We start from the raw sequence: 26,211 nt of genomic DNA on the forward strand, positions 1-26,211 counted from the left end.
AATGATTTATAATCCTTTGGGTATATGCCCAGTAATGGGATTGCTGGGTCAAATGGTATTTCTGGTTCTAGATCCTTGAGGAATCATATTTTAGCTTTTTCTAACTTTGATTTAATATACACTTATCTTTTTTTTTTACCTATACTTTTTGGTTTGATCATAATTTTCCTTGCCCCCCCCCACCAAATGGTGACAAAAGCAATAATTACATAGTTTGCCTTCTCTTGTTTCTTGTTGGCTTTACCTTCTCTAATCCAGACAAAGCCAATTTCTTTATGTAGCTCTGAACAGTTAAAAATAGTCTTAAGATTTGTTTGTTTTTGCCCAAGCCCTACCTCATACTGGATTTTAGAGTAATTTTTTCTTACTAGTCGATACCATACTTTTGTATTTTTGTATTTGTTCTTGGTTGTCATGCAAGATTTATATTCTTTTACAAACGAATTCATTAGAGTTTATGCATAATCACAATTTGAAAAAATCTTCCTCGTTCTTTTACTGAGATCGTATGTGTATATGTGTGTGGAGAGACAGACAGACATTCTCATTGACCTTGGTCCTTTTTCCATTTTAGTGCTTATTTGCATGTTCTGTCTCTTAATTTTTCTAAACTCACTTTTCCTTACGTCAAAAGTATACGTTTGACTTTTTAAAGCATTTTCCTTCTAAAGCGTTCTCCTTTTAAGCATCTTCTTCTAAGCACTTTAGCTTCTTGTCTATTAATATGAAAATCATTACAAGTAAATTCCAGTTTCTTGTCTATTACTATGAAAATCATTATAAATAAATTCCTTAATTTTTATTTTTGATATTTGTTCCACTGCATATTAGGCATTTCCACAAGATACAAACAAAACCTGGGAACAGCTATGAATGTAGTAACATTTATAAGATGCATCACTCTTGGATGTAAGCAAATCCTTGGCCTCTCCCGTCCTCCCATTCCCCAGTCTCCAGCCAGTGCTGCCTACTGGAGGAACCCAAGTGGAAGCAGGGGACACAGGAGCTGAGGAAAGGCAGTCAGCAGCCATTGGTGGTCACTGTTTTGTGTAGTCAGAAAGGTCTGACAGTAATGTACTGGAAGGCAGTTTCAAAAGGCAGGGATGGGCCAGGCAAGGTTAGCTCACACCTATAATCCCAACGCTTTGGGAGGCTGAGGCAAGAGGATCGCTTGAGGACAGGAGTTTCAGACCAATGTGGGCAACACAGTAAGACCCTGTCTCAAGAAAAAAGAAAACACACACACACACACACACACACACACACACACACACACACCCAAACCCCCACAAAAAGCAGGGATGCTGGAGCCAGAGCCAGACTGTCTAGGACTGTAGACAGGCTCTGCTACTGATTAGCTATTTTCCCTAAATTTTTCTGTGCCTCAGTTTCTCAATCTATAAAATGTGTATGCTAAAATTACTGCCTTGGGAAAACCGTGAGGTTCAATGAGTGGCACATGTAACAGTACTTAAAATAGTGCCTAGTACAGAGCTAAAATAATGTATTGTAACAACCATCCCTCTGGGGCCTTATGCCATATGGAATAAATACTAGCTTACCAGTAATACTCATATTAGTATCATTAATAGCATGACATGTCTTTGGTAGACTGCTTTGCTCTAAGTGTTCATTTTAGGGTTGAATGATTCTATCATTGGGGGAAAAATATTCACCAAAATGAGATTCAGGAAGACCTCAAATCAGTTGTCTTTCAAAGAACAACTCTAAGAAACATGTAAGAAAGCTCAGTTCTACTTTGGGGTACAAGTAGATCCACTTACATCTACTTTTGGATGCACTCATCAACACTGTAGTGGGAGTTACAAATGTATGCATGGATGTGCACACAGACAAACACAGAGAAGACATAAAGGAACATAAATCAATGTGAACTCAAGTGAATAAGGCTGCATTGTGGGAAACAGAATTAATGGCTGTTATTAATTTACTCAAGCTGCCCTTAATAGAGGGTGAGTTATTAATCAGGCTTTCAAACAGTACATGCCTCAGTAAATGACAATTTATTCTTCTAATATTATTTTAAATTGGACAATAACCTTTTTAAAAAGAATGAAAAATCATCTGGACACTTTCCAGAGATGGAATTCCCGTGACTGCATTCAAAGAAGTTAAAATGTTAATGTTTTAAATCAAATGATGGGCATAAATATTTGATACCTATCGTCTATTCCTTCAGGTACTACTTTATTTTTTTATAACTGTAACTCAGTGGGCATGAAATGTATTCTGTTCACCTTTGTATTCTCCTCCAAGAATACCCTGGTACCTTTCAAAAAGAAGGCATTCAACAGATAATTGTGTTTAACAGGACGGTTCATTAGTTCTGAGGTAGTCTATGAGTCTAAAATGCATTCTGATTCACACAAGGAAAGAGGTACTTTACAAGTCTATAAAAAACAATGCTGGGTGGAGCCAAGATGGCCAAATAGGAACAGCTCTGGTCTACAGCTCCCAGCCTGAGCAACACAGAAGACGGGTGATTTCTGCATTTCTGTTTGAGGTACCGGGTTCATCTCACTAGGGAGAGCCAAACAGTGGGTGCAGGACAGTCGGTGAAGCGCACTGTGCGCGAGCCGAAGCAGGGCGAGGCATTGCCTCACTCAGGAAGCGCAAGGGGTCAGGGAGTTCCCTTTCCTAGTCAAAGAAAGGGGTAACAGACGGCACCTGGAAAATTGGGTCAGTCCCACCCTAATACTGCGCTTTTCCAACGGGCCTGGAAAATGGCACACTAGGAGATTGTGTCCCGCACCTGGCTCAGAGGGTCCTATGCCCACAGAGTCTCACTGATTGCTAGCACAGCAGTCTGAGATCAAACTGCAAGGCAGCAGCCAGGCTGGGGGAGGGGCGCCCGCCATTGCCCAGGCTTGCTTAGGTAAACAAAGCAGCCAGGAAGCTCGAACTGGGTGGAGCCCACCACAGCTCAAGGAGGCCTGCCTGCCTCTGTAGGCTCCACCTCTGGGGGCAGGGTACAGACAAACAAAAATTCAGCAGGAACCTCTGCAGACTTAAATGACCCTGTCTGACAGTTTTGAAGAGAGTAGTGGTTCTCCCAGCACGCAGCTGGAGATCTGAGAACGGGCAAACTGCCTCCTAAAGTGGGTCCCTGACCCCCGAGCAGCCTAACTGGGAGGCACCCCCCAGTAGGGACAGACTGACACCTCACTCGGCCGGGTACTCCTCTGAGACAAAACTTCCAGAGGAACTATCAGACAGCTGAATTTGTGGTCTCACGAAAATCCGCTGTTCTGCAGCCACTGCTGCTGACATCCAGCCAAACACGGTCTGGAGTGGACCTCTGGTAAACTCCGACAGACCTGCAGCTGAGGGTCCTGTCTGGTAGAAGGAAAACTAACAAACAAAAAGGACATCCACACCAAAAAACCATCTGCACATCACCATCATCAAAGACCAAAAGTAGATAAAACCACAAAGATGGGGAAAAAACAGAGCAGAAAAACTGGAAACTCTAAAAAGCAGAGCACCTCTCCTCCTCCAAAAGAACGCAGTTCCTCACCAGCAACGGAACAAAGCTGGACGGAGAATGACTTTGACGAGTTGAGAGAAGGCTTCAGATGATCAAACTACTCCAAGCTACGGGAGGAAATTCAAAACAATAGCAAAGAAGTTAAAAACTTTGAAAAAAAATTAGACGAATGGATAACTAGAATAACCAATGGAGAGAAGGGCTTAAAGGAGCTGATGGAGCTGAAAGCCAAGTATCAAGAACTACGCGAAGATTGCAGAAGCCTCGGTAGCCGATGCGATCAACTGGAAGAAAGGGTATCGCTGATGGAAGATGAAATGAATGAAATGAAGCGAGAAGGGAAGTTTAGAGAAAAAAGAATAAAAAGAAATGAACAAAGCCTCCAAAAAATTTGGGACTATGTGAAAAGACCAAACCTACGTCTGATTGGTGTACCTGAAAATGACGGGGAGAATGGAACCAAGTTGGAAAACACTCTGCAAGGTAGTATCCAGGAGAACTTCCCCAATCTAGCAAGGCAGGCCAACATTCAGATTCAGGAAATACAGAGAACGCCACAAAGATACTCCTCGAGACGAGCAACTCCAAGACCCATAATTGTCAGATTCACCAAAGTTGAAATGAAGGAAAAAATGTTAAGGGCAGCCAGAAAGGTCGGGTTACCCACAAAGGGGAGCCCATCAGACTAACAGCTGATCTCTCGGCAGAAACTCTACAAGCCAGAAGAGAGTGGGGGCCGATATTCAACATTCTTAAAGAAAAGAATTTTCAACCCAGAATTTCATATCCAGCCAAACTAAGCTTCATAAGTGAAGGAGAAATAAAATACTTTACAGACAAGCAAATGCTGAGTGATTTTGTCACCACCAGGCCTGCCCTAAAAGAGCTCCTGAAGGAAGTACTAAACATGGAAAGGAACAACCGGTACCAGCCACTGCAAAAACATGCCAAATTGTAAAGACCATCAAGGCTAGGAAGAAACTGCATCAATTAACGAGCAAAATAACCAACTAACATCATAATGACAGGATCAGATTCACACATAACAATATTAACTTTAAGTGTAAATGGGGTAAATGCTCCAATTAAAAGACACAGACTGGCAAACTGGATAAGGAGTCAGGACCCATCAGTGTGCTGTATTCAGGAAACCCATCTCACGTGCAGAGACACATATAGACTCAAAATAAAAGGATGGAGGAAGATCTATCAAGCAAATGGAAAACAAAAAAAGGCAGGGGTTGCAATCCTAGTCTCTGATAAAACAGACTTTAAACCAGTAAAGATCAAAAGAGACAAAGAAGGCCATTACATAATGGTAAAGGGATCAATTCAACAAGAAGAGCTAACTATCCTAAATATATATGCACCCAACACAGGAGCACCCAGATTCATAAAGCAAGTCCTGAGTGACCTACAAAGGGACTTAAACTCCCACACAATAATAATGGGAGATTTTAACACCCCACTATCAACATTAGACAGATCAACGAGACAGAAAGTTAACAAGGATACCCAGGAATTGAACTCAGCTCTGCACGAAGTGGACCTAATAGACATCTACAGAACTCTCCACCCCAAATCAACAGAATATACATTTTTTTCAGCACCACACCACACCTATTCCAAAATTGACCACATAGTTGGAAGTAAAGCACTCCTCAGCAAATGTAAAAGAACAGAAATTATAACAAACTGTCTCTCAGACCACAGTGCAATCAAACTAGAACTCAGGATTAAGAAACTCACTCAAAACTGCTCAACTACATGGAAACTGAACAACCTGCTCCTGAATGACTATTGGGTACATAATGAAATGAAGGCAGAAATAAAGATGTTCTTTGAAACCAACGAGAACAAAGACACAACATACCAGAATCTCTGGGACACGTTCAAAGCAGTGTGTAGAGGGAAATTTATAGCACTAAATGCCCACAAGAGAAAGCAGGAAAGATCCAAAATTGACACCCTAACATCACAATTAAAAGAACTAGAAAAGCAAGAGCAAACACATTCAAAAGCTAGCAGAAGGCTAGAAATAACTAAAATCAGAGCAGCACTGAAGGAAATAGAGACACAAAAAACCCTTCAAAAAATTAATGAATCCAGGAGCTGGTTTTTGAAAAGATCAACAAAATTGATAGACTGCTAGCAAGACTAACAAAGAAGAAAAGAGAGAAGAATCAAACAGATGCAATAAAAAAGGAAAAAGGGGATATCACCACCGATCCCACAGAAATACAATCTACCGTCAGAGAATACTACAAACACCTCTATGCAAATAAACTAGAAAATCTAGAAGAAATGGATAAATTCCTCGACAAATACACCCTCCCAAGACTAAACCAGGAAGAAGTTGAATCTCTGAATAGACCAATAACAGGTTCTGAAATTGTGGCAATAATCAATAGCTTACCAACCAAAAAGAGTCCAGGACCTGATGGATTCACAGCTGAATTCTACCAGAGGTACAAGGAGGAACTGGTACCATTCCTTCTGAAAATATTCCAATCGATAGAAAAAGAGGGAATCCTCCCTAACACATTTTATGAAGCCAGCATCGTCCTGATACCAAAGCCTGGCAGAGACATAACCAAAAAAGAGAATTTCAGACCAATATCCTTGATAAACATTGATGCAAAAATCCTCAATAAAATACTGGCAAACCGAATCCAGCAGCACATCAAAAAGCTTATCCACCATGATCAAGTGGGCTTCATCCCTGGGATGCAAGGCTGGTTCAACATATGCAAATCAATAAATGTAATCCAGCATATAAACAGAACCAAAGACAAAAACCACATGATTATCTCAATAGATGCAGAAAAGGCCTTTGACAAAATTCAACAACACTTCATGCTAAAAACTCTCAATAAATTAGGTATTGATGGGACGTATCTCAAAATAATAAGAGCTATCTACGACAAACCCACAGTCAATATCATACTGAATGGGCAAAAACTGGAAGCATTCCCTTTGAAAACTGGCACAAGACAGGGATGCCCTCTCTCACCACTCCTATTCAACATAGTGCTGGAAGTTCTGGCCAGAGCAATCAGGCAGGAGAAGGAAATAAAGGGTATTCAATTAGGAAAAGAGGAAGTCAAATTGTCCCTGTTTGCAGATGACATGATTGTATATCTAGAAAACCCCATTGTCTCAGCCCAAAATCTCCTTAAGCTGATTAGCAACTTCAGCAAAGTCTCAGGATACAAAATCAATGTACAAAAATCACAAGCATTCTTGTACACCAATCACAGACAAACAGAGAGCCAAATCATGAGTGAACTCCCATTCATAATTGCTTCAAAGAGAATAAAATACCTAGGAATCCAACTTACAAGGGATGTGAAGGACCTCTTCAAGGAGAACTACAAACTACTGCTCAATGAAATAAAAGAGGATACAAACAAATGGAAGAACATTCCATGCTCATGGGTTGAAGAATCAATATCGTGAAAATGGCCATACTGCCCAAGGTAATTTATAGATTCAATGCCATCCCCATCAAGCTACCAATGACTTTCTTCACAGAATTGGAAAAAACTACTTTCAAGTTCATATGGAACCAAAAAAGAGCCCGCATCGCCAAGTCAATCCTAAGCCAAAAGAACAAAGCTGGAGGCATCACGCTACCTGACTTCAAACTATACTACAAGGCCACAGTAACCAAAACAGCATGGTACTGGTACCACAACAGAGACAGAGATCAATAGAACAGAACAGAGCCCTCAGAAATAATGCCACATATCTACAACTATCTGATCTTTGACAAACCTGTGACAAAAACAAGCAATGGGGAAAGGATTCCCTATTTAATAAATGGTGCTGGGAAAACTGGCTAGCCATATGTAGAAAGCTGAAACTGGATCCCTTCCTTACACCTTATACAAAAATTAATTTAAGATGGATTAAAGACTTAAATGTCAGACCTAAAACCATTAAAATCCTACAAGAAAACCTAGGCAATACCATTCAGGACATAGGCGTGGGCAAGGACTTCATGTCTAAAACACCAAAAGCCAAAATTGACAAATGGGATCTCATTAAACTAAAGAGCTTCTGCACAGCAAAAGAAACTACCATCAGAGTGAACAGGCAACCTACAGAACGGGAGAAAATTTTTGCAACCTACTCATCTGACAAAGGGCTAATATCCAGAATCTACAATGAACTCAAACAAATTTACAAGAGAAAAACAAACAACCCCATCAAAAAGTGGGCAAAGGACATGAACAGACACTTCTCAAAAGAAGACATTTATGCAGCCAAAAAACACATGAAAAAATGCTCATCATCACTGGTCATCAGAGAAATGCAAATCAAAACCACAGTGAGATACCATCTCACACCAGTTAGAATGGCCATCATTCAAAAGTCAGGAAACAACAGGTGCTGGAGAGGATGTGGAGAAATAGGAACACTTTGACACTGTTGGTGGGACTGTAAACTAGTTCAACCATTGTGGAAGTCAGTGTGGCGATTCCTCAGGGATCTAGAGCTAGAAATACCATTTGACCCAGCCATCCCATTACTGGGTATATACCCAAAGGACTATAAATCATGCTGCTATAAAGACACATGCACACGTATGTTTATTGCGGCACTATTCACAATAGCAAAGACTTGGAACCAACCTAAATGTCCAACAACGATAGACTGGATTAAGAATATGTGGCACATATACACCATGGAATACTATGCAGTCATAAAAAATGATGAGTTCATGTCCTTTGTAGGGACATGGATGAAGCTGGAAAACATCATTCTCAGTAAACTATCGCAAGGACAAAAAACCAAACACTGTATGCTCTCACTCATAGGTGGGAATTGAATAATGAGAACTCATGGACACAGGAAGGGGAACATCACACTCCGGGGACTGTTGTGGGGTTGGGGGAGGGGGGAGGGACAGCATTAGTAGATATACCTAATGCTAAATGATGAGTTAATGGGTGCAGCAAAACAACATGGCACATGGATACATATGTAACAAACCTGCACATTGTGCACATGTACCCTAAAACCTAAAGTATAATAATAAAAAACAAAACAAAACAGTCAGACCATAAGCCATAGTCCATGGATTAGTGAAAATGCAGCATGGCTCACTGTAGGGTGGCTTGGATAGTCATTCATATCATATGAAACTCTGCTTATTGTTTTGAACATGCTTTACTGTGCTCTGTAAGTGACAGATCTGTCTCAAGTAGGATTATTTTGAGAAGAGAATAGCACTGGGTAACATTAGTCAGGTTGCTTCATGGTATTCCACATTTCCTACTAATATGGCCCTAAATTATAGCAATTCTCTCAGGACTTGGGGGCAAGATTATTACTATTATTACTGTTTTATTACTATTGAGTTATTTGAGCTCCCTATATATTCTGGTTATTAATCCTAGATGAATCAGATTGGTAGTTTGCAAATATTTTCTCCCATTTTGCATGTTGTCTCTTAATTTTGTTGATTATTTCCTTTGTTGTGTGGAAGTTTTTTATCTCCATGTAATCCCAATTTGTCTATTTTTTCTTTAGTTACTTGTGTTTTGAAGTCACACTCAAAAGATCTTTGCCCAGAATAATGTCCTACATTATTTCCCCAATGTTGTATTCTAGTAATTTCATAGTTTCAGGTCTTATATTATTTATTGAATTCTATTTCATTTGATTGTTTTGTGTATGGTAAGAGACAGAGGTCTAGTTTCATTGTTCTGCAACTGGTTACCCAGTTTTCCCAAGAACATTTATTGAAGAGGCTATCTTTTCCCCATTATATATCCTTGGAACCTGTGCCAAAAGTGAGTTTACTATAACTGTGTGGATTTATTTGTGAGTTCTCCATTAATTTCCATTGGCATATGTGTCTGTCTTTATGACAGTACCATGCCATTTGGTTACTGTAGCTTTGTAGTATATTTTAAAATCACTTAGTTTGATGTGTTCAGCTTTGTTCTTTTTGCTCAGAATTGTTTTGGCTATCTAGTCTTTTGTAGTTCCATATACATTTTAGAATTTATTTTTCTACTTCTGCAAAAATTGTCATTGATATTTTGACAGAAATTGCATTGAATCTGTAAATTTAACTCGGCAGAATTGTCACTTTAACAATATTAATTATTTCAATTCATAAGCCAGTAATATATTTTCTTTTTTGGTATTCTTTTCAATTTCTCTCATCAGTGTTTTATAGTTTTGCTTATATAGATCTTTCATTTCTTTGGTTAAATTGATTCCTAGGCATTTTATATTCTTTATAGCTACTGTATATGAGATTACTTACTTGATTCCTTTTTCAAGTTGTTCACTGTTGACATATCTAAATGCTACTGATTTTTGTATGTTGCTTTTATATTCTGCAAATTTAATGAAATTTATTTATCAGTGCCAAAAAAAAAACAAACAAACAAAAAAAACCAACGCTGGCTGAGTGCGGTGGCTCACGCCTTTAATCCTAGCACTTTGGGAGGCTGAGGCGGGTGGATCACCTGAGGTCAGGAGTTCGAGACCAGCCTGACTAACATGGTGAAACCCTGTCTCTACTGAAAATACAAAATTAGCTGGGCTTGGTGGCGTGCACCTGTAATCCTAGCTACTCAGGAGGCTGAGACAGGAGAATCGCTTGAACCTGGGAGGCAGAGGTTACAGTTAGCCAAGATCGTGCCACTGTACTCCAGCCTGGGCGACAGAGCAAGACTCCATCTCAAAAAACAACAACAACAACAGCAATAAAAACAATGCTAATTATGACCATGCTACTGCTTGGTCCAGCCCAGCAATGATACTGTCCTTAGTTATATCTCCCAAGAATACCAGTGAAATTAATCACCAATACTTTAATATTACCTCTGTCAATAAAAACTGCACTGAAGTTTCTCACTGTTTTGTGTAGTCAGAAGGGTCTGACAGTGATGTGCTGGAAGAAATGGAACCCACTCCCAAAAGAAAAAGAAAAATCAGTATGTTAATACCTAGGATTCCTAAGGATGTGCATGTTAGACCATGTATAAAAAGTTATCTTCTTCAAAATGATTGCAAAGAAAACAATTCAATAGAAATACTGAAGGGGTGAGATAAAATGTGTAGTAAAGGGGTTATATTTTATGTTCCTGGGTTCAGGGGGACTGTCACACTTTTAGTTCAGGTAAAACCATACCTTAGGCTCAGTTTGTTACTGAGGACTCGCTTTAAAGATAAAATACACCTTGGCTGCATCAAGCTTTTATCTTTCTGAATCAGATGTATTTTAAAATGTATCCTTTTCTACTGATGTTAAGATATTCATTTTTTAATGTGTTCTGCTTTAAAAGACTTAATAAAATGATCAGTGGAAAAATAACAAATTATGTGTACTAGATAAAAAGTAAGGGAGGCTGAGGCAGGAGAATGGCGTGAACCTGGGAGGTGGAGCTTGCAGTGAGCCGAGATTGCGCCACTGCACTCCAGCCTGGGCAACAGAGCGAGACTCTGTCTCAAAAAAAAAAAAAAGGTAATACCACAAAAGTACAGAAGTAGAAACCATTTAACTGGTGGAGGTTGCGTATCCCCTGCGCGAAAACCTTGGCATCAGAAGTGTCTCAGATTTTGGACTTTTTAGAATTTTGAAATACTTGCACATACATAATGTATCTTAGGGATAGGACCCAAGTCTGAACACAAAATTCATTTATGTTTCATATACACTGTATATAAATAGTCTGAAGGTAATGTTATACACTATTTGAAATAACTGTATATGGAACAAAGTTTGTGTACACTGAACATCAAACAGCAGCGGTGTCAGGTGTGAAATTTTCTGCTTGTGAGGTCATGTCAGAACTCAAAGTTTTGGATTCTACACCATTTTGGATTTTTAATTTTCAAATTAGAGATGCTCAACCTGTCCTAAAAAATGATAAGTAGTTCCAAAATGCACCATATAATTTCACTCTTAATTATACATCGTCTTTCATTGTCTATCATAAAGGAGTTGGCCAGATTAAAAACAAGGCAGCGTGAAAACAGACCTACTGACACCAATCAAGAAGTTTCCATTTCCAAATCTCTGCTTTTTAGTACAAAACAAATGTTTTGCAGCCAAGGTATATTTACAGTCATTTTGTACTGGCTTATTATCTGCCAAAACAGTGTAGACATAACCTTAGGATGGCATTTTAGCAGTGTTTTTCAGGATGTGCATTTCTCCCATAATTAAATAAAACCCGAAAGCTTGTGCCAGAGAAATATACACTGGTTGATGGTTTCTGAGAATAGCATTGCTGCTAAAAACTTCAATTCCGTTTATCATAAGAGATAACTGGTCACAGAACAGTGGTCTAAGCTTCTCTCAACACTAAAATCTCGGCATATTTAACAGTTTTGTAGTTTGCTGAAACAACTGGACTAGGTGAAACGGTGATTTAAATATTTTTCTTTACTCACTATTTCCTCAGAAATGGTACTGTTTCTGAAGACTTTGAATGGGGTCGAGGTGGCCTTTGCTCCATATGCCCATCTACTAAATTCTTCCCCCAAGAGGTTAAGGACAGTCAATTAAATACATTCCTATACTTCCTGTTCCTCCAAAAATAACCTAGTGCAATTGGGGATGAGGTGAAAAGATTTAGAATAGGAGTTTTCTAAAAACAACTCACAACCTTGTATAAAATGATAAGGAAAGAAACCCACCACACAGGTCCCCTTAAATGTATTTTAAGTATTAGAATTCATTTATATGATGATAGTGTAGGAGGAGCTGAGGTGGGATGTTCTGGGCTTTAAGGGGGTTACAATAGGATGGAAGGGATAATGCATATCAATAATATGAAGACACAACAGAAATCTTAAATGGAATCGTACACTGATCAAATATCACCAATAATTGGGAGCAGTGGAGGGATCTATGGTGACTGTCTCTGTCATCTGTGCTCTCAGGAATGTAGGTCTCTGCTTCCTAAACTCAACTATTTACTTGGCTAGCAATCTTCTCCTTTTTCCACTCTTCTATTATTGAATTTCTCCTTCCCCCACCTCAGCATCTTTCAGCTCTTCTTTTCTACTAGCAGGGCTTACTCTTTGTTTGCAACCAGCCTTCCTGAAGCAGGGCTCCAAGGTCAAGGTCAAACAATCAGGTTCAGTGTTGGAGTCATCTTTGACTCTTCTTTTTCTTTGCCTCTCACATTGACTCACTCAAACAATTCATTTGAATACCCCTGGCATCTCTTTCTGTCTCCCGTTCCCACTGTCAGCTCTCGCAATTCCAGTTCTTATCTTCTCACACCTTAAGTCCCCAGGGGCTTTCCACTCCATTCCATACATAGCTGCCAAGAAGATCTCTCTAAGTGCTGCTTTTATCACTGTGTAACCCCGTCCCAAATCTTCAATGGCTCCTCATTATTTTCAAGTATATATTCATTTGCTCTGCACTAAACATTCTCCCAATTCTGACTCACAGATACACTTTACCTTCATCTTCCATAAACACAGTCCTCTATTCCTGTTAATCTGATAGACTTGTTACCATCTACCTCTCTCCTGTGCTTGCCTTAATCCCTTTGTTTTATCTCCCCCAGCTGTCCATTTAATTATGTGTAAGTCACGATCCCCACTATATATGGCGGTCAGGTATAAAGGAGAGAAGTGAGCAAATTTAAGTGGATAATGGCAATGACTGTTGGCCTCAGACTGAGGGCTCAGCAGGGAAAGGAGAGGAAAGTCATTTGGAGAACAAGCATCCAAGAGGGCAACCATTAATCAACTCTGACCAATTGTTCTCATGGAGGAAGGCTAGCTTGATGTCTCCAGGTCTTCTATATTCTCAGAACTCAGAAATCTATATTTATTTGAAGTTTTAATCTTCAAATATTAGCCATGAGTTGAACTGTAAAATACGATATAGGTCAACAAAATATAGGCCAAACAAAGGATCTCTGCAGGTTGGATGTCACCCAGAGACTGCTAGTTTCAACTTCTAGTGGTTCCTAAGTAAGTCCTTGATTGAAAACCATCATCGTTGTTTTTTCCCGTGCTTCGTCTCCAGAACATGCCTGCTAATATTTTCTCCCTTCCCTAGTTTCACACATGCATTTTTGTGTGTCACTCATCACTCAAGTGGAGTTTCACCATTTCCTTGCATGATTCCTTATTAAATCACTTGCACTCTTTATTTCTTATTCCTTAACTTGTTATATCTTATCTCTACCACTAGAGAATAAGCTCCTTGAGGATAGGAGTTGTATACCATAATTTCCTACAATTCCCACAGGATCTTCCAAAGTACATTCACAAACAAGCACTTATTTAAGGGTGTAAGATGCATCCTGGCAGTTTCAAAAGCACAGACATTTTTTAAAAAGAAAACATGAGCTCCATTTCTTTGACAGCAGTCTTGGACAATCTGTCATCTTATTCAGCCACACATATATGTGTAGGAGTAAGCTGTCTTCCATAGAGACTTTTATAATATGCACACTCCTATAACAAGCAACTTGCACAGTCTTTTATATTCATCTAAAACAAGGCGAAAGAACAGCCTAGTGTTTAAGAGTAAAGGCTGTGGAGACAGTCTGCCTGGGTTCCTATGTAGGCTCTAACACTTATTGTCCATGTGACCTTAAACAAGTTATATAACTTCTATGCCTTTTGGTTTCCTAATGTGTAAAAGAAGAATGATAGTAGCTACCTCAGAGGACAGTTGTGAGAATTAAATTAGTACATATAAAGTACTTAGTGCCTAACACACAGCAGATAATAAATGTCAGTCATTATCATCTTAGGTTAGATAGCATAACTTATCTGTAGAAAGATCTGCCATTAAAATTTGTAATGTATTTTAAAGAACATTCAAAATTGTTTCAGGAAAGTGAGAAGCAGAACAGCAATCTTTTTAGGCTTATGCTGCATCCTCTAGTCACACTTCAAAACACTCTGTACTTGGAGGTAATGTGTTCCTACATCACCGATCTTAGAAGAAGGTTTACAGGTTTTAGTTCTCATTGCACCAAAAATATGTGTATATACACATACAGGTAACTTCAGTCGCCTCTGTTATTGGCACAGAATACATCCTCAATAACTACTGTGAGAATAAATGAAAAAGTTGCTCTACTTGTTATATTAGACAATTTTGGTACTAGAGATCTTCAAGGGTAGAATTTTTCTTTGCTGAAATGTACACAGATTCGGATATCTCTGACCCTCTTCAGTGTCCTCCAACTACAGCCACTATAATACACAATGATCTCCAGTGGGGATGCTTTGCTGTTCTTTATATGACCTGACCTGCTTTGCTGTTCTTTATATGACCTGACCTAATTAATTTCAAACCGAAAAGAAACACAATACCTTATAGTACCTGCGCAACTTAAATGACTGATAAACTGAATAGTATGAACTTCGTGGAGGTCCAAACATAAAGCATTGTATTTTTGTCAATTCCCTGACCTCAGACAAAACCCTTAAAAATATTTGGAACAAATCCCAGAACTTTCAGGTCACTTTCAGCTATTAAAAGTCTACCCAGTTTAAAATGCCAATCATACGCCTGAATTAGGACCTTCCCCAGGAAATCTCCTGGCTCCAGGGTCCTGGAAAATGGGGAGGGGGTCTTTACAATGCCAAAGTTGGGAGTACAGGCCAATCCAATATCTCTGTGCCTGCTGCCAATTTCCCCCAATACTTTTTTGTTTGCCTGCTTACGTGGGTACAGGGCACAGCAGTAAATATATGCCCCAAATATTTCTTACTTCTCACTATGGAGAAGACATTTCTTGGAAGCAACAACCCCCATGTTTGGAAGGACTGTTCATTCACTCCTCTTACTCCAGCCCACAGGAATGGAGTTGGGGAAAGGTGAGTAGTTAGTTTGGGGCTGGTTCCTGGCCCTTCTTTCACAAGGCCTAAAACCTCTCATTTAGAGAATAGAAGACAGAATGGGGGAGGTATAACTAATTGCCCATGGTTATGTTTTTTTTTTTTTTCTTTGTTTCTGCTAACTCTACACAAGACTCAATGGCATTCTCAGGGGATGTCATAGGCAGGGGTGATATTCAAAATATTTAACAGGCACGGGGTGCCTGTTAAATATTTTTATTTAATTAAATATTTTATTTAATCAGAGGGGATGTGCCCTCCAGGTGCTGAAGAGTACTCAGGTGGTTGGGTTACAGGCTTTTTCCCGACAGTAGGAAGTATCTTGGTGTTTCAGTACAAAGACGGCAAACCAGTTGAGTATCACTCCTGCTTGCAGGCACACCTCAGAGGTCCCGAGCAAAGGCATCTCTACCAGATTCTCCCCTGATGTGAGAGACTGTCCCAGGCCTACCTTATGCAACCCCTCTCTGTTACTGTCCAATAGTCTCTTGCCTGATCACAGGGATCTATTTTCTGTTTATCCACTTGACCCTTGGGAAACTCATACATCTTTATAATGCCCAACTAAGAGTACAGCAGGCCATTCTGAGTCTCTCCATGCTGCCAACTTCCTTCAGTTTTCTTTTTTGCCTGGTCAGATAGGTAAAGGATCCAGCAATAAATTGATGCTTAAAATATTTCTTGTTTCTTGCCAAAGAAGAAGAAGAAATCTTTTGCATGTACCTCCCTCAATCTTTAACAGTGCTTCTCTTGGAGCTGCCTTCACTTCCCTTGACATGGGACATAGATAAAGAATGAAAATTAACTTCTCTCCTTTCCTCCCTGAGACACAGAGAAAAGGCAAAATATTCCAGATGTGTGGACAGCCTATGATAACCCTCTACCAAAGGATGACTTGAGATTGGAGTGGGGATAAGAGGAGGAACTCCTGGAGTGGTAGATAGGATAATAGTTGTATTAGGCTATCTCTTTAGAAATCCCGAGATGGGTGTGGCCCAAATTGGAAGTGGTTTCTTGGTGACTTTCCCTTTAGAATGTGTGAATTTAAGGTTGTGTCTTCAAATTGCAGACACCATCACCAATTCTAGGCAATAGGAAAAATCTTCAATATCTTCTTATATTTATTTATCTTAAAATGCATCAGAAATAATTAAATGTTATATTTTGTGAATGAAAAATGAATATCAAATACACATGCAATAAAAAAAATTAAGGAAGCATAAATCTACTGGTGATTATTTGGAGATGCTGGTTAATCCACTGTGCATATATTTAAGTTTAATTAGAAACTGGAAGGTTTTAGAATGTTATTCTAAAATACACTGTATTAAGACATCACACTGATTCAGTGCAAATAACAATGCAAGAAAGTTTTCTTATTTTTTTAGGGATTCTGTTTTATCAAAAGTATAAATTTTTGCTCAAATGTCATAAGAAACTAAGTATAAGCTGATTTGCTATAATTGGAATAGGCTTATTTCAGTCATTTTACCCCGTTAAATTATGATACCAACATTCAAACATCTGTTAAACCATAGCATCTGTTTCATATTTGGGATGCATCCCTACAAATTAGAAGAGTGTTCTTTTTAATGAGCTCTGATTTAATAAGGAATCTTTTTTTTATGACTGCTATGCCAAAGAAAGAAAATGAGAAGACGAATCCACTTCTTTACCAGCCCCCCATGCAGCAAAGTATGCCAAAGGTTCATACATTTTTAACAAAAAAAAACTGTTTAAAGGTAAGTATCATATATCGAAAGCTGGTTTTACATTTTAGTATTGTTTAATATTTAAGAAATCATATGCATTTTTGTATATGTGTGTGACCACATACATACACCTGCAATTATATAACCAGCACAAGCAGAGGGTCATACATCCATATTACTGAAGAAAAATAATCACTTCGTTCAAATAAATTCTCTTGACAATCTATACAGTCTTAGAGTTACTAGACAAATGCATGACCTCACAGTCTGTCTGTTTACTAGGATTTGTTTACAACTCTAACTCCAAAGGCACTCTCTTGTCAGATCTTCACTGTTTCAGCTGTATCTGGAGTAGTACTTTGCACTGACTCATGCAGTTCTTTTTAGAACGATTCCCTGCTGTCTTCATTAGTTTTCCTTAGAGTTTTCTAGTCACTTGTAGCCCTCTATTTTGGTCTGAACTTGTCTTACACAAGAAGCATGTCATTATAGTGTCAGACAACAATGGGGTAGTTTGTTCTCTTGTTTATTAATTTTATGTTTTAAGGCCTTTGTATTTTTATATTTCTAATTTGGACTTGGTAATCTTTAAAAACCTAATTTAAAGATATTATATATTTTAAATGCATAAGTTTTTATGATATAAATTACCATAAAATTTAGAAATTTCAGAATATGATTTGTCATCTCATTAAGTTAAATAAACTACAAAAAATTTACAAAAGAACTCAAAGGGAGCTTATTGAAAGGAAACCAGAAAAATGAGAGAAAATAAAAAAAAGTTTAGCATGAGATTTTTTGTCATCCACTTTCTACCTCCTAATTTATCTTACCAACAGAGAAAACTGCTACTAGAATGTCCTGGTGCTGAAAACATTTCTTCTGCATGTTTCCTCAAGGTAGGGTAGTCACAGCCTGGCAGAGAAAGCCATTGCCTTGCCCACCCTAGCAACAGGTGCTTCCGGCGTCTTCCTCCCCAATCCATCCCCCACTAATAAGGGCTCTGTTCCTCACAAGCTTTATGAAAGCAGGTTTTCTACTTTGCCAATGGAAGAGTAGCATTTTACACACATGTCACATCAAGTGTACAACTGATTCATCTTATAACATCATATTTTAGAACATGTCATATGAATTCTTCACCAGGAAAACAAAAATTCAAACATCAACCGTCTGATTTAAAAGCGGTGCATTCTGGAGATTTATAGCTGGTTTACGGGAATCAGAAAAGGGGAAAATAACCACAGATATTCTTCTGTGTTCAGGCTGGACTTACATAGCCAATCTAAGTAACCTTATTTTAAAATACCTGTGAAAAAAATTTTGCAATATCTCTGGGTAACCTTTTCCAATGCTTAATGACTCTTAGTAGCAAAATTCAGTTTTCCCAATTTAAGGGTTAACCCTCTCGTTGAAAATTAGATGTAACTCGTTTTATGGTCACAGGAGAGATGGTGTAGTTTAGGACACACTGTTAGAATATTTTGTGATTTCCACCTCTGCAGATCTTATCTCAATATATTCTTAGGAACTTGCCTCTGCCAGTTGAAAGAGTGCAGACTTTCCGCAGCGTTTTACAGGCTCAGCACCACCCAACTGCGAAGTGTTTGAAGAAATCTATATTAAAGACAATCCAAATAGGGAATATTAATTGTGATACCAGAATCTTTGCTTCTCATTCATACACACTCAGGAATTTTTCTTAGTTAACCAGAGTATCATTGCTCCCATGTACCAAGTAACAAAATGTCACATTTGGGACGATCATTTTGAGAACCATTTTTAGCAAATGACCTCAAAAATAATAACAAAAGTAGGTATGGCTGTTTAATAGTAAGAATATTATCTTGGATATTCTAGGCTTTAAATTTAACACTATAACCTTAAAGTGAGAAATGCATTTCCATTTCTATTTAAGTACTAACTTAACAACTAGTCAAATATAAAAGAGATTTAGAGTTATTTTGCATTTACCCAACAATTAATTTTTTGAGGAATGTATCTGGGATCTCTGTGGAAAGACAGCATCAAGTCAGTCAACAAATTTTGTTTAGAATCCAATATATATGTGCAAGGCCATATGACAGCAGCTTAGGAATCTAGGCTTTCAGAGTATGCTCTAATGTACATGCAAAGACTGATAATCAAGACCACAAATCTGAGTTGTACAGTTAATGGCCTACGCTGTGTTGCAGTACATAACATATGTACAACATTAACATTGACTGCATCCTCTTCTGCAAATTTGGCTAAAAAGTGGCTGGGCATTGATAAAAATAAACAACACTGCCTTTTCTCATTTTTTAAATAAAAACTTCAATTTCTAGCCTCGATAAGAGCTGAGAAGGACATACATTCTTAAAGACATTTACAAAGCATCTTCACCTGGAGAAGTTCTGTCATTGTTGGAGTAGATAGCTATAGTCTAAGCTTTTTAGATTCTTTGTGATTCTGAATTCTTTCTCAGTTAAAAACAGAGCTATTTCTCATTTCCATTTAGTAGGTAATCCTGCTTGTGACTATATCCTTAAAGGTGACCACAGATCCCACAGGTGATTCTATGAAGTTGTTAGCTCCAGGAAAGACTGGGTGCTTTGTGCTAGAAGAAATTTTCCCTAGAATATTTGCTGAATAACAGGCCTCTGTAGAAGCATGTATTTAATAATGCCCTACCTAGGCCATTAAAAAGGGCCTAGCTTAAGGAAGTTATGAGGACTCTTTCCTCCTAGGTGTTATCAGTTTTAACAGAGTGCTTTTCTATTCATCTCTATCATTTACTTTTCCTTTAGAAGATATGTTTATGGGGCTCAATCTTTCTGAAGTTTGTAATATTTTCTTCTTGCCGAATTTTCACTGATAAATGCTACTTCTACCTTTTCTAGACATGTTGAATTCAATTACTCACCTTATCAGGAGACTAACAGAAAACAAACACATTAATACCACCAGCTCTCAGTGCTTCAGGGAATGAAGGACTGAACATAAATGCCGGTGCCTTGAATCAACGCTCTATAATAGAAAGAATATGGCTTTTGTGCCAGAAAGGTGTGCTTTCATTATTTGCTGCTGTGTGGACTTAAGCAAATAAGATTTTGAGCCTCATTTATCTTATCTTCAAAATATGAACAGTAATACCTGCCCAGAATTATGCTGTGAAGATTAGGTTTGATGCTAGTGTAGGGCAGTGCTGAAGAGATATTATGCTCTCAATAAATGGCCCAATTATTACTAATAACGATTTATCTTTAACACTTAATAAACATAAACACCTTTTTGGTACAATTCCAAAAATTAGTTACACACTGAAATTGAACAGAATTAAAAATAGCAGTGTGTGTGGATATTTATTAAATTTAGTAATTTGCAGAGCACTAAATTTGTCACATAATCCCATGACACGCTCAAGAATTACTGAAGGACCACAAGCTGGGTAGTGCTGCACTTCACACCCGTGCTGTTTTTCTGTTTCTTCCACTGGCTCCCTCTGCTGTTGCTTTTGTCACTGCAGGTTTTCGTTCCCTGTGTGTGTCACTCCCACATATCCTGTGCCTAATGCAGTGCATGGCACACTGAGAGGCTCATGAATGACTGACTGCATGGATGCACTACCTGCCTTTAGAGTTAAAGCAAAGCTGTCAGAGAGGAGGCTTGAGAATGGTCTCCTTAGGTTTAGTAAGAACAGTTTTCCTTATTGCCTCTGGGAGGATTTTTACCTGTTTACAGGTACAGGGAAGCATTTTAAATGCTCAAGGTTGCTGGAAGCCTGATTCCCAAAAGGGCATGTGTGGGGGGAGGTTCAACATATTTTAGTAGCCCAACATTTCCAGGATCTCCTAGCAGTAACATTTTTATGGCATTACTTAGTGTGAGATACGATTTCTAAAAGTTAAATCAAAAACTTCTTAATTTGAGGGAAGGAAGGGTGGAAAACTGGGCATATGTTAATTTTCATGGCTTGGTCCTTATCTTAATTTCTTTGCAGCATTTGACAGTGCTAGTCTTTCTTTAGAAAAACTCCTTCCTGCCCTTCTGTTACTGCAGGGTCCTTGCTTTCCTCCTATGTCTCAGGCCACTCCTTGTGGTTCTTCTTTGCTGGCTCTTCTTTCCATAATAATCCATTCAATGTTTTACCTCAATGTTTTGTCTTAGGACCCTCTCTCGGTAATCTCATCTATGTTGATGGCTTCCATTTCAAGCATAGCTGATACAATAATGATTTGTTATATCACTGTTCACTCCTGCCCATGCTGTTCTACCTAAGAGACATACACATCCTTTCAGATAGGAACAATATAGTTAACGTCTGTTTTCCAATGACTGGTCAGCTATGGAGGGAAGTCTGTGTTTGCTAAGTTGGTAGGTAGAGGGCACTAGTGGGCCATACGGCATAGGATGTTCATGGGTATGCTTCTTATTTTCCTCAAATTGGATAGGGCTTGCCAATAAGTTAATTCCACTGTAGTCTCTCTTGACTATTATGTAATGTTTGGATAAACAGTATTCATCCATAAAGTCTAGCTACGGGGTGGGTGTAACAGTACATGAGGTACAGCTAAAGTGCTAAGAAAAATGATCACCCTGGATGTTAAATTTCTAATTTTATGGCTGTCTGAGGTGGGTGAGCAAACAGGTGGTATAAAGACCAGAATCAAATTAGGTAATGGTGGAAGTCTTTTGCAATTATGACAGTATCGTAAATATTGTAGCTTGGGAGAAAATGACTGATAACTGTTGAATGAATAAATGAGTCAAAGAACAAATAAGGCCTTCTTTATCTTACCTTTCTTATCTAAAAAGAAACATTAGTGCTTCCAATAAAACACATAATACATCCACTGATTAGTTACAGTGTAAGTATATGGTGTTTTTAATCAACTGTAATATTGTGTAACAAACTGAGCATTCCCTCATGAAAATAAATGCGTTAAATTTGTACCTATTGCTTATATCCAATGGTGACAATATTTTAATTTTGGTGAGATTATAGTTATATTTATATAGGCAAAGCAAATATCTTCTAAGGGAAGTTTTAAAGTCCAAATCTATCTAAAACACCCAGATTAGCAGTGTCTTCAAGGTAAATATAATTTTTCAATGCAAAGATATACTGTAGGTGTAGGAGTGAGCCACAGAGCAGATCACAGAATATGTGGATTGGTCATGGCTTTTAGGCCTGTTAAATAATTAAAGACAACAGTTCCCTTCTGACATTATATCTGGTCATTAGTCTTTGGTAAACCAGACCTAAAAAGTGACTGATGTGTCACTCTACCTGTAAACAACAGAAGACACAGAGAGGAAACTCATTCTGACCAACTTAATGGATCAGAGCCTGGAAACGCAGAGTAGATGGCACTTTGGATGGGCCAAGCTGACTCTGGATGAAATATGAGTGTCACCTTGGAATGGGAGACAGGCTGAAATTGGGGGTGGGGAGTGAGAAACTGTCCCTGTGGTCTGTATTTCTTTCTAAATCCTGATTTTCCTCCTCTTAAATGTAAACATTTATGAGGCACCTACAAACAAATATGCTTTATTCAGTTTCATGGCTCCATATGGATTAATTTCAATGAGCTTTTCAATGATCAGATTTGGTTAAGAAGGAAAAATATCTTTCTCATCTTGCAGGGAAGAGATCCAGGACTCAGTGAAAAAAAATCAAAACAAAACATTTTCGACTTAAAGAAATCACCAGGGTTTACTGTTAAAAGTATGTTTCTAAGATAAATATTTTACACGATAAATGACCCATTTTCAAGAGAAAATCTAGTTAACTTCTTCCCAATGTTAGAAGAGTTTGTAAATAAAATGAACAGAAATAGTTTCTGAGAATTTTGCATGCCTGATCTTAAAATGCTATTACAAAGCTAAATACTTTTAAAGAGTAAATTGTTCCCTAGATTATATAAACACCCACTTCTCTTTAAGTGTACATAATAGGACCAGGAATCCCTCTGAAAAGAGACAGGGATATAAAGCGCTCCACTCAGTAATTTTCTATTATACATCAATCCCTTCCTCTCTTGACCCTTCCACCGTGAAGTCCAGAGATATTAATAAATGCCTTAACTATAATGATTTAATAACTTGGGGTTTTTAAAAAAACACATAACTATAGAGCAGTGGTCTCAAACTGTGGTTCTCTAATAGGAAACTTGTTCGAAATGCAAATTCTCAGGCCCAACACCAGATTTAATCAGTCAGAAGCTTTGGTGGCAGGGCCCAGCAATCTGTGTGTAAACAGCCTTCTAGGTGACTCTGATGTATTGTAAAGTTTGAGAACCTTTGCTTTTGACTAATTAATACAAGAATTTCAAGAGTCTTTGGGTTTTCTCAAAGGTGATGGTGTTTTATGAAACAATTCTAAGAGCTTTAAGGGATATCGCAGTGAGTAATTATAGCCTATTCTATTTCTATTGCAATACATATGCTCATGGCAGATTTTAATAGGTATTTTTATTAGTTCATCTAGTTAGCTCTTATTTAGCCTTAAATAAAACCAGCCCAGTATTAGTCTGACAATATGGTCAGATTGTAAGATGTTAAAGATTGAAAGTTAGGGTACTGTTGGGTCAGAGGAGGAAAGTGACGAGAGAGGTTATGTGTCCTTTGAGAACCATGAACTACTCTTGTATAAACCCATATAACATTTACAGCTAAACAGCCAAAGATACAATAATTTAATTTGCTGAGGAACTAGGGCTATTACCAATGGTTGCAAAATATAACTAGGAAAAGTTATATACTTGTAGGGACTACATCTCATTCTAGAGCAAAACAGAAAATAATATATTTTTACACTAGCCATTTTATTTTGGTCTTTCTGTCATACATGCCTTCCTATATTTTGAAACAACTCCTAATAAGTTTTCAAATTAATATTTTTTTAAAAGGCTCCTCAAATCCTGCACACACTTTATAGCTAAAAACCCCAAGAGTCCTCAGGAGATGAGTGCTGTAGAGCAGAGGGGCAACCTCTGGAAATGCCACCCTGCATGACTCTCTCCTCCAAGTAAGAAGTTCTTTTCTTCTCTAGAAAAAAACTTAGTATAATTAAGAGGCAAGGACCAAATCTCATTCAAGAATTAGTGTACGGAGCAGCAAGGACAAATTAGTTTATGAAAGGCATGGGATTTCATCCTGCAGAATCACAGGATGGTGGCTATTACACCACCAAACTGATCCTTAGAGCTGTCCGCAGTGCTTCAGGAGCTCCTAATGAATCTGATGATAGTGGTGCTAAAATAACAATCATGGCCAGGCACAGTGGCTCACACCTGTAATCCCAGCGCTTTGGAAGGCCGAGGCGGGCGGATCACCTGAGGTCAGGAGTTCGTGACCAGCCTGGCCAACACGGTGAAATCCCGTCTCTACTAAAAATACAAAAATTAGCCGGGCATGGTGGTAGACACCTGTAATCCCAGCTACTCAGGAGGCTGAGGCAGGAGAATCGCTTGAACCTGGGAGGCGGAGGTTGCAGTGAGCCGAGATCGCACCACTGCACTCCAGCCTGGGTTAACGAGGGCGAAACTCCGTCTCAAAAAAAAAAAAAAAAAAAAAAAAAAGTCATACACTGAATCATATGCTGAGCGGTGATAACAGAACCAGCATCAGCTGAGATATTCCATACTGGTATTTTAAGTTAAGCTGAATACTCTTGGTAGTCAATGGATATGTAAATATCAGGTGTGTCAAAGATGAGCCACTGCCTTTCTAATATTCCTGCTATGCAGTACAGAATTTAGTCAAACAGAATACATAGCAAATCAATTCTGTTTTGAAAAAAATGTTTCTGAAAAGTTGGATAGAACTGGCTCAGATATCAACATTAAAAATAAATTTAGTCAATATGGCAAAATTCCTTTTTAACTCTGAAGAATTAATGGGCATCGACAACTGGAGGAAAGCAAGAAAGTCTTATTAACAATTATTAACTATTTCCCCTAGACAGTGAAAATAACAGCTTGCTTATTATGATGGAAAATTGTAAAAAAAATCTTAATTTATTCAGTTTAATTAAGCAAATTATTCTTTATGAAATAACATTATATATTTTTGTTACCAATTTTATACAATAGCCCTCAGCAGCTAAGCAAATACTATGGCAGGGAAGCCTAATACATAAGCAGGCCAACCGATGGTATAAAGTCATAGTAGTGACACGAGTTGTCCCAAGAGGAAACAGCTTTTTTTCTTTTTAAATGTAAGAGCCAAAAGTAATTTTTTCTCATTTTCAAAGTAAGATGCTAGGTTTTCTTCTGCCAAAAGGATATCACTTTACATTCCATTTATGCAGTACTCTTTATTCAAATGAATCAAAGTGATTCAATACATCAATATTAAACAGCACAGTACTGCTTGTCATTTTCTCTCAACCCTATAAAAATTGCTTGGTTTATGATACGCATTTTTTAGTTGGGATAAAAAGGGAAAAAAGAAAAGACCTAAAGCAGATAGCATCTTATTTTCATAAACTATATACATTTTATTATTTGTCATATAGTGCTCATTAGAAATGAGCATATGGTTGAGGCCAGGGCTTTTGTGGCAAAATCAAGAATATCAGATTTGTCTCTGCAGCATACCAACCAAAAAAATTACTCTCTGGTGTGTGCTCTCTTTGGCTGACAAACCAAAGAAATCTGAGATCTTACAAAAGCTGATCTGATCTGAGCCTGGGATTAAATACTAATAAAAACACTGGCTGAAGCTACATCACATTGAAAGCTGATTTAACCTGATTTAACAGGTCGTATTCACCACTGCAATCACTGTGAGAGAGTCATTTATGAATTATAGCATCTAATTTCACTATTGGAAAAATTTAATAAATTGAAACCCTCTGGCCTTCTTGTTGACAGCAGTTTTTCCAAGCTTTTAAAATAAATTAAAAACAAGATAAAATGAAATAAACACATTACTGGTATTCTGAATGAACTCTTTAATGAATGCTTATAAAATGGTGTAAAATCTGGAGCTGATTTGACTATGAGTACATCAAAGGCAGCAGAAAAAGCAATAAATATTTTGTTAAAATGTGTATTATGTTAATAATGACAACAGGCATGCCTAAAGTTCACTATACATTATTAAAACTCCATTCCAGTATTCCTGAGCTCAACAAGTTTTCTTAGCCCAAAA

The 26,211-nt window shown here is 38.0% G+C and overlaps 1 protein-coding gene across 11 annotated transcripts in view; it reads right to left on the reverse strand.

The window, feature by feature from the left end:
* The window catches only part of BBX (BBX high mobility group box domain containing), a 295,180-nt gene that overhangs the window by 44,697 nt on the left and 224,272 nt on the right, over positions 1–26,211 (reverse strand). For all 11 annotated transcript variants that reach the window (XM_030801619.1, XM_003261768.4, XM_030801620.1 and 8 more), the window contains one exon: positions 18,607–18,687. In XM_030801619.1, coding sequence (XP_030657479.1) covers positions 18,607–18,687 — 81 coding nt within the window. The remainder of the gene's footprint in view (positions 1–18,606; positions 18,688–26,211) is intronic.

This window comes from Nomascus leucogenys, chromosome 21, assembly GCF_006542625.1.
Source record: "Nomascus leucogenys isolate Asia chromosome 21, Asia_NLE_v1, whole genome shotgun sequence".
Lineage (NCBI taxonomy): Eukaryota > Metazoa > Chordata > Mammalia > Primates > Hylobatidae > Nomascus > Nomascus leucogenys.